The following is a 9,634-nucleotide window of genomic DNA, read 5'->3' as shown; positions in this document are numbered from 1 at the left end:
GTCATTAACAAACATATTAGCTGTATTATGAATCTTAAATCTTCACTCCATTTATTTCTGCACTCTACATTTCCCATGAATCTGCAAATGAATTTACATTGTGGGCCAAATTTAAAAAATTAGAAACAAATGTGCACGTGTCTATCATATGTACACAAATACCACATGTGCCAGTTCAAACCAGAGATTTGGGCTCCCACATCATCAGATGTGTGGCTAACTGGGTATTTGCCTGCATAAGTACCTGATTTGCATACACATTTTAACAAAGTTTCCCAACAGTTCTAACAAAGCACTCCCATCTACTGCTGGCTTGGGAGCCTGGAATTCCCAACCTGATCCACAGTACTGAGTGGCCGCTAGCCTAGCAAATTGGCTTAGGACTTCTTCCTGAAGATAACAGGAGTGTTTTAATAGTGCATAGTGTATGCACAATATTTAATATGGAGAAGGAAATACCTAGTTACTGTAATAAAGTTATTGAAATTTGATTAAAGTGCCGTAAATGAAATGTAATTAATATTCATTAACAGATGCAATTTCCTCTTTAAAAATGAAGTTAGTTACAGTACTTTCGTACGTGTATATTTAGGGAAAGGCACCTTTGTTTAAGAATGAGCTGACTGACTTATGAACTAGAGACAGGGCCTAAGCATAATTTTTTCAGGCTCAGGACAAACTTTTAACACAGCCCCCTCCCCTAATGGAGGTAATGGGGGTTGCAGCCTGGGACTGTCCCCCAGGGCCTCCGGGCCCCAGTAAAGTGTACCCTTCCCCCCCAATCTGGAGGCCCTGACTAGAGACAATAACGTCTTGCACGACAGAGACTGGCAACATGCCATGCTTCCTACCACGATCATGTTCTTTCCATTTTTGCTATTTTTTAGACCAGTGTTTTAGAGCAGAGTTTCCCAACCGGTTTTAGACCAGTGTTTCCCAACTGGAGAGCCACTGCAATACACTGCTGTGCCGTCAGGCCTGAGCAGGTGTGCCATGGAATTTTTTGAAAAACTACTTGAGGAATTCTGGATTAGCTCATGAATATTCATGAGTTCATTTGGAGACTATATGGTGGTTTGCCTCAAAATAATTAAAGGTATCAAGGTGTGCCGCAGCACACAAAAGGTGATCTGTTTTAGACCATATGTAATGGACAATATCCAGAAATGGTGATTGCTGGTGAAAGCTACACAATAGCTAGAAAACGCTGCACTATCCAACGTTTCTCTCCTTTTGGAAACAGCTAATCAAGGGTCTTGCTAAAGCCCAGAGGGAGCAGGGACAAAAAAAAGGGATGAACCAGCCAAATCAAGGTGCATACATTCACACACAGAAAACATTATTAAAAATACACTAAACTTGGATGTGCTTGAACATTTCATTGCCACTTGAGCAGAACCTCACCAAAAGTCTCCCTGCCTTTTGTCAAGCATTTTCCATAAGGATAAATCGTTCTAAAACAATTTCTTATGGGTACAAATAAGCTTGTTTTTGTTTATCACCGGGAGTGTGAGCTTTGTTTGTCAATATTTTTGCTTGGACAAACAGATTTGTTGTGAATAATGAAGAAAAAGCCAATCCATTTGTGTCTTGATGGTCCTTTGACAACGTCCCAAGTCATGATACAGGATGTTTCAGGAAAGTCATTTTAATCCATCGTCAGCACTCCGGTGCCAGAGAGTGTTTAACAGCAGTTCTCCTAGGTTGCATTTTTGGCATTGCTTTTTTTCCTACTCTTGCTGCATGATCACCAAAAATATGCCCCATGTTCTATTATTAAGACTACGTAGTGGCACAACACCACAGGGTTTTAGGGTTTCCAGTACTAACCTACAGGAACTGGTTGGTTTCTTATCTACTAATGGAAGCTGCCATTTTGGGTATGCCACTTATGCTGCTGAGCACTACTGAAATGTATGCCTGCTGATGAGATTTGATTCCTTCCATGATCTGCTACAACTAGTAACCGGAATCCTCTACATTTATACAAAGTAAGTATGGCAATAAACCTATGGTGATGATGGTTGAAACAAGTAGCTATAAAGTTGTAATTCATGAAACATTTTTACTATGTATTCTGCTGACACCCAAGGCTCTGCTTGGTGCTAGTCTAAGCTCTGCTTGGTGCTCTGCTTGGTGCTCTGCTTGGTGCTAGCTCTGCTTGGTGCTAGTCTAAGAAGGTTCCCTGATCCTGGGGCCATCCAACCCCTGGTAAAAACGGAGCAACCTAAAGGCTGCTTTATATGACACTGGCCATCAGTGACCCCAAGCAACCATTTTGGCTGCCAGGACTTTAACCTACTCAGCAGCATCGTGGTCATGTCCTATTTCCTCAAATACCACCACCCTCCCTCCCCTGCCAAATGCCAGTGCCAAGGCTAGTATGTGGCTAGCATAGGGGCAGCTTTTGTGGATCAATGCCGCTCAGAGATTCCACCAAGCCGGGGAAACCCCAAATAGGCCATTAAAGCCTGATTTAAGTTTGCATTGCACTGCCAGAGTGGCACAAAGAAGTCTTAAAAGGACTGAATTTCTTGCTGCCTGTATATAAACTCATTTGAAAAACAAATACTAAAAATCTAATGCCATACTAACACTGAGGGCCTCATTTACACCCTCTTAAATGAAGGAACATTCAGAGTTAAGGCTTCCAATCTATGAAGGCTTCCATGTATACAATTCCTAAAAATATGAATCGCAAGATGCACTTATGAATGTGGTACAGAACACGAGTTTTTACTAAAAGTTGGTAAGATATTTCAGAAAATAAATATGTTCTTCCTGAAAGACCAGGAAGAGAAAAAACTTAAGGGGTTGGAAACACAGTACCATGACAAGGGTGTGTATAGGGAATGTGCACACCAAAATTAAAAGCAGTGAGCACAGAAGTCATATGTAATGGACTGGGAGCTATTTTTGTAGCTAAGAGGTCTCTCTCTTTCCAATTCAACGTGAGTTTATTTTTAATGACTGACAAAATACTTGTGTTATCACTATGTTTAACTTTCCCGAAATGAGTTAGCATGCTCTGTGGTAGGTTTGTATTAACACACAAAGACACTACTTCATATTATGGACTCATTGGCATGCAAAATTCAATATTTAAATATTATTTTAAAATCACTGAAGAACAAGAAAGCATATGAAAGCAATCAAACTATTATGCACATTTTTCCATGCATGCCAAAAATTATGCATGCTCATGGGGAAAGGATGCAGACACATTTAAAGCCACACATTTAATTATCTCAGGAATTTATTACAGCAGATTGCTATCATTCTGAAACAGACTGAAATAAAGACAAACTAATATTGCAGCACTGTTGCCAATCAATCGTAAAAGTCTGATATTTGGTCACTCTGGGTCTGTCTACACTGTAATCTGAGGTGTGATTACATCTTGGGTAGACATACCTGTGCCAACATGGCTAAAAACAGCAGTGTAGGTGTGGCGGTGCGGACTTCAGTGCAGGCTGGACAAGCACACCAAGGACCCGGGGTGCCTACTTGCATTGCCAGCCCATACTGAAGTCCATGCCATGGCATCTACCTGTGATTTTAATCATGCTAGTGTGGATAAAGCTAGCGTGGGTAAGTCAACCCGAGCTGCAACCACACCTCAGACTGCAGTGCAGACCTATTCTTTCTTGGAGTATCAGCTGCTGGGACCACCCAATTACATGGGAATCTCAGTTTTCATTTAAAAACAATTACGTTTCCAGTCTTCAGGGCTGGAGAAAAAAAGCATCAAAATGTTACCCAAGTGCATCTTAATGGCTCAGGAACCAGACAGCAAATAAAAAGAACCCCAGATTTTATATTTTTAAAATCTCATGGGTTTTATCGAAATCTCAAGATTTGGGGTTAGGGAGCGCTGACTCCTGATTTTTGAACACGTGGGTTTGACAATACTGGAATATAGGCTTGCTGTAATAAACCATGGCAACATCCCTTTCACATATTTTTATTTTCTAAACTAGCACTATACATCTAGTGATGAAATTAAACATGCCAAAAAATAGCTATTAAGAAATGCTGAATTTACTGCATTCACTACTATGATTTTAAACTCTAGGGCATTCAGTAATCCTACCTGCAGGATGGCCACTGTCTGGGAGAAGTGGTGTTGTTCCATAGTCGAGGTGGAATAAAGAGCTGCCAGAGGGTGATCAAATTTCTGAAGGTAGCTGTTGCTGTAACCCCTGTGATCCAGGTCATGACACAAGCATGCAACTAGGAGACCTTTCCGCTAAAGAAATGTATGAGGCAAACAGAAAGAAAATATAAAAAGTGAAGAGATCTATTTCCCTGCCTCTAGGTTTCACTTTAATCTCTCTAAATATTGTACAGTCACATTACAATATATAATTAAAAAGAAACCAAACAGCAGTTTTGCAATTGATTTTTGCTACTCTCAATTTTCCATTTTATTAGTAAGACTGTTTCACGTTTTCTGTTTAAAGTATGTTTTCTTAGTATTCTAAGCTCTATGCAGTTGTCCACCAGATGCACAGACTATAGCACGTTTCTGAGAAAGATCTGTTTTATCACAGAAGTTACACAGGGTGTAAACATATTTGGCCAAATTGTTCTAATTAGATCCCTGAACTGATCTTGACCTTCTCTCTTGTGCATGTTTATCAGTTACTTGTCCCCAGATGCACTGAGGGGTTTCTAGAGGTCCAGGAGTCTGAAGATGAAATAGATCAGGGAATATACATCATTTCACCCAGTACCCATTTATCAATTTACTGAACAATTAAATACAGGCTGAGGCTGAATTAATTGGATAGTGAAACCCCTCATTAAAGAACTATGGGAGGAAAGTTCCCACAAAGTCCAGGAGAGCAGCATGAGGCCCAGGAGCCAGGGCACAGAGTTACTAAGAGTCAACCTACTGCTTCTTCTGTAGCACGCAAGCCCTGGTCCAAATGGAAGGATATGGAAGAAACTCCCGGACGGGGACTTTGAAGAATTCTGTTTCCACAAGGCTCCTACCTTTACTTATTCCAGAGGAAGGGTAACTAGGCCTATTATTGTTATGTACTTATGGATGTGTATATATAGGTATGTGTGTCTGTGATGGTCCAAAGAGAGGGTGAGGAGAAGCAACAAATTTATACTTCATCTGAAGACAAAATGCTACATTCTATACACCCAGCCTGAGCTCTGCCTGGATGCAGGAGAGGGGGAGGCACGAGGAGCTAGCTGCAGCGGCTATGCTAGGAGCGGCTATACTAGGAGTGGTCCACCTTATGCCAGCAGAGAATTGGGACTAGAGTGGAGCAAAGTGGATTTAGCAGACCAGAGAGAATCCAGCTCAAAGATTCTGTGGCCTGGAAAGGATCACTGTCTATTTAATGGGATTTAACAACAACGTTACAAGCAAACCATGTTTTGTTTATTATCATCGCATTAAAAAAAATATTGGTAGTCTGTTCTTAAATTACAGGAAGGTAAAACAAGGAAGCTAATTAGTTTTAAAATATTTTCCTCGTATAAGTTGTGCTATGATAGTACAGTGAATTGTATTTTTATATTGCAGGCTCTCTCTTTACCATATAAACAAATTGCATTTGATTGGATTTTAATATAAAAATTCTTATCTGAATTAGAACACTAGTGTCATGTTCTGGGGTGCAGTCCAGACTGGTTAAGAGTTATGTCACTGCTTATCCTGTAACCCTGAGTGCCTCACAATGCCTTCCTCCTGCCTCTGTCTGCCTGGGACACCCACAATCAGCAAAAACTATGCGCTCTATGTCTATGCGTTGGGCAGCCCTGGTCGATAGCTTTGGATCCTGGAGCCTGCCTGCAATACCACAGACTTCCTCTGATCTCCACCAGCCTTGGTTAACAACTGGTAAGGTGATGCCACACTCACCCCAGTCCTGAATTTTCCCAAAAACATGTAATCTGAAATGTCCAGCACTGTCCTGGAACAATCAGAGGAATGTTAAGGTTCATTGCTCCTTTAAAGAGTCATTATCCAATAGTTTGTTACTTTAATTGGAGTTATCAAACAGTTCAAGTCAAAAACTGCACTGGACTGGTTCAGAGTAAAAATAAAGCAAACTTACTTAATTCAAAAGAGATAAATTTTAAGTCAGTACAAATATAAGGATTAAATCCAGAAATGGTTACAAAAAAAAAAAAGATCAAACAACTTCTAGTAACTAAAATTAATAAACTATATCTGGTTCAAGATAAAATCCTCACCACACATTTCCATCAAGATGGCTGACCAAACCCCTTGGTCAGGATCTATCCCCCAAAGTCAAAAGGCTGTTACATTTGTCTTTTTAGTAACTACCTTCTATCATAAACTGCAACATGAAAGGAGACAAGGACACATATAGACAAGGGAGGGGCTTGAAGAAGGGCTAGTTGAGAAGGGTCTTGAGGAATGACAATTGTTATTATTACATGTGCTAGGTGCTTTCCAAACACAGAGGATGAGAGAATCTGTGCACTGAATAGAATGTAATCTAACTATTGAGGATATTCTGAACCCTTTATTTCCTAGGCTACTAGGAAATTAAATCAAATAGTAAAAGATTATTTCGCCATATAAATAAAAAGAGAACAAGAAAATATCTGGAGCCACTTTGCAGTGACGAGGAGGTAGAGATTAAAGATAATCTAGATATGACCCAAAAGCTAGATGAATATTTGCGTCCATTTTCAGTAAGGATGACAAGGTAGAACATGGGGGGCAAAGGCAGGTGGTGAATGGGTCTGAGTAAACAGAAATGGAAATGGCCATATGTAAGGATGCAGTAAAACTCAAATGGCTTCATATGTTCATGTTCTGACGACTAGTTAATCTCCATCCCAGAATATTGAAAGGATTGGCACATAACATTTTATGTCTGGTAGGATGGATTTTTAATAAATCTGTCCAATCGGAGGTGGTATCATATGACTGGAGAACAGCAAATCTAGTGCCTATATATTTTAGAAAGGGAAAAGAGTGATCTGGACAACTGCAGACCCATTAATATGACCTCAATAGTATGCAAGGTTTTAGAACAAATTTTGAAGGAAAAAATAATTAAAGATGTGGAGGTAAAAGAAAAATGGGATAAAATGCAACATGGGTTTACCAAAGGTAGGTCTTGCCAAGCTAAACTGATATCTTTCTTTGATAAGATAACTTATATCTTAGACATGGAAATGCAGTAGATGGAATCTATCTGGAGCTCAGTAAAGCAATTGACAAGGTATACATGGGAAATCATTAGTTAAACTGCAGAAAATGGGGATTAGTACAAGAATTGTAAGGTGAGTAAGGAACTGGCTAAAGAGATAACACGTTGGCCAAAAGAAGAACTATCGAGCTGAAGGGAGGTTCCTAGTGGAGTTTCTCAAGGACTGCTCTTGGGACAGAACTTATTTAATATTTTCATTAATGACCTTTGCACAAAAAAAAGTAGAAACGTACTGATAAAATTTGCTGATGACACAAAGTTGGGAGGCATTGAAGGAGGAATGGATTATTATACAGGAAGAACTGGATGACCTTGAGGACTATAGTAACAGTGCAAATTCATGCACTTAATGACTAATAACAAAAATTTCTGTTCTAAACTGTGGAGTCATCAGCTGAAAACAAAAGATGAGGAGAAATACCTGAGTGTATTCGTAACTGCACAATGACTGTGAGCCACCAATGTGATGTGGCCATGAAAAAGGCAAAGGCGATCCTAGGATGTACTAGGCAAGGTATTTCTAATAGAAATAAGTAAAATCCATTTATTCATGTCTAAACATTAATGACATCATAGCAGAATTTTTGGAAGCCTTCTTGATCCATTGCTAGCTTCGAGCACTCAGACACTGACCTCCCAGGAATCTGCTGCACACCATCTATCCACCTCCTTTTTCGTCGTCTCCTACTATAATGATCTGCCACCATTCCTTCCAAAATAACTTTCTCAAGGTTATTTCCATCTCTATGCTTGATGGGACCAAAATACATAAGTTTGCACCTGCTGATATCTGACAGCAGGGTCTGGTTCTCTCCAACAAAGAAATGTCTTCAAAAGGTGGAATAGTTAAATCATGGAGGGAAAGAAACTGAAATCTACCATCTGTACCTCTCCCAGGAGAATTATCCGGTAGAGATAGGGAAGTATTAATGCCACTGTACAAGACACTGGTAAGACCTCATTTGGAATACTGTGTACAGTACTGATTTCCCACTCTGAAGAAAGATTAACTTAAACTGGAACAGGTGCAGAGAAGGACTAATAGGATGATAAGAGGAATGGAGAGTCCATCTTAAGAGAGGAGACTAAAAGACTTTGGCTTGTTTAGTTTAGCAAAATGAAGGCTGAGAGGGAATGAGATTTCTCTCAATAAATACATCTAGGGGGTAACCACCAGGGAGGGAGAAGAACTATTTAAACTAAAGGACAATATTGGCACAAGAACAAATGGGTATAAAATGGCCACAAATAAATTTAGGCTGGAAATCAGAAGACTGTGTCTAACCATCAGAGGAGTGAGATTCCGGAACAGCCTCCCAGTAGCAGAAGTGGGGGAAAGATAACTGGATTTAAGATTGAGTTTAATGGAATTATTAATTAATTATTAATGGAATTATATGACTGAGTTGCCTATGATAGCAGGGGACTGTACCCAATGACCCAGGGGGTCCTTTCCAATCCTATGATCCTCTGAAGCAGGAGAAGACACAATTCTTTGTGAAATACCACTGCATTTTATAGTGAAATTTGTGCAGAAAAAGTATTAAGCTTTACACTGACTTCAAATGACAATTTTGCATGCACAGAGAACAAGAGGCCCCTAATTTGGCTGCAGTTTTTCTTTTTACATTGTTAATTGACATACCACCCAAATGGAATGTTATATTTTGGGCAAAGAACCTCTCTCTGAGTAAAACCAAATTATTTTTGTCAAAGTTCTGAGAGGTTGAAAAAAAGAGATTTATATTACATCATCGGAAAAAAAAACAAAAGCAACTGCCCCCCCCCGCCCAACAAATCCCCACACCAACCAACCCATACTTGTAAAATTTGAACCCTAGAACTTCTGTCTTGATGTTGGAAGACCTCCCAATTTAAGAAATACAGGGTTTCAAAATGTATTGCATGAACTCCATCTAAATCAACTGCTGCAGTAAAAATATTTCGTTATTTCAGATCCAGAAATTATTTCTTGCCCAGTGTTAAAATTCTGAATAACCATCATCATGCTGTGTAACAATTCTAATTTTAGTTGCCTTAAAGATCATTCTTCATGATTGTACGTGTCATGATGGTAATTTTATCCATTCTGACCTATGTCTGAATTATACAGAAAGCAAGCTTTAACTTAGATAAAGAATCTCTTTTGCTTTAAAAGAATAGAGGTTTTTTTTCTTTTACAGAGTTTGTCATTAAAAAGTCAGTATTTACACACAATTATCAAATAGTGGTACCAGAGATATCACATAATTTAATGTATTTAGAATAGTTGCAACATTGCTGACAACACTGTCTAGTAAATATGGATAAATACTGACTTTTTCATGGCAATCACCATCTGGGAGAGTGCCACCTTGAGCACACCACTGTGGGTGTATAAAGGACAAATTTTATGGAGAAGCCTGCACAGAATAAGTTTACAG

General features: G+C 39.3%; 1 protein-coding gene across 2 annotated transcripts in view; it reads right to left on the bottom strand.

Moving 5' to 3' along the window:
• Positions 1 to 9,634, bottom strand: part of PDE10A (phosphodiesterase 10A) — a 279,406-nt gene that overhangs the window by 17,068 nt on the left and 252,704 nt on the right. For both annotated transcript variants that reach the window (XM_067560784.1, XM_067560785.1), the window contains one exon: positions 4,094 to 4,249. In XM_067560784.1, the coding sequence (XP_067416885.1) occupies positions 4,094 to 4,249 (156 nt within the window). The remainder of the gene's footprint in view (positions 1 to 4,093; positions 4,250 to 9,634) is intronic.

The sequence above is a fragment of the Emydura macquarii genome, unplaced genomic scaffold (assembly GCF_026122565.2).
Source record: "Emydura macquarii macquarii isolate MOO-44397 ecotype Brisbane River unplaced genomic scaffold, CSIRO-AGI_Emac_v2 contig_2308, whole genome shotgun sequence".
NCBI lineage: Eukaryota > Metazoa > Chordata > Testudines > Chelidae > Emydura > Emydura macquarii.
Note: the sequence above shows the minus strand (reverse complement) of the source record. Positions and strands in the feature narration are given on the sequence as shown.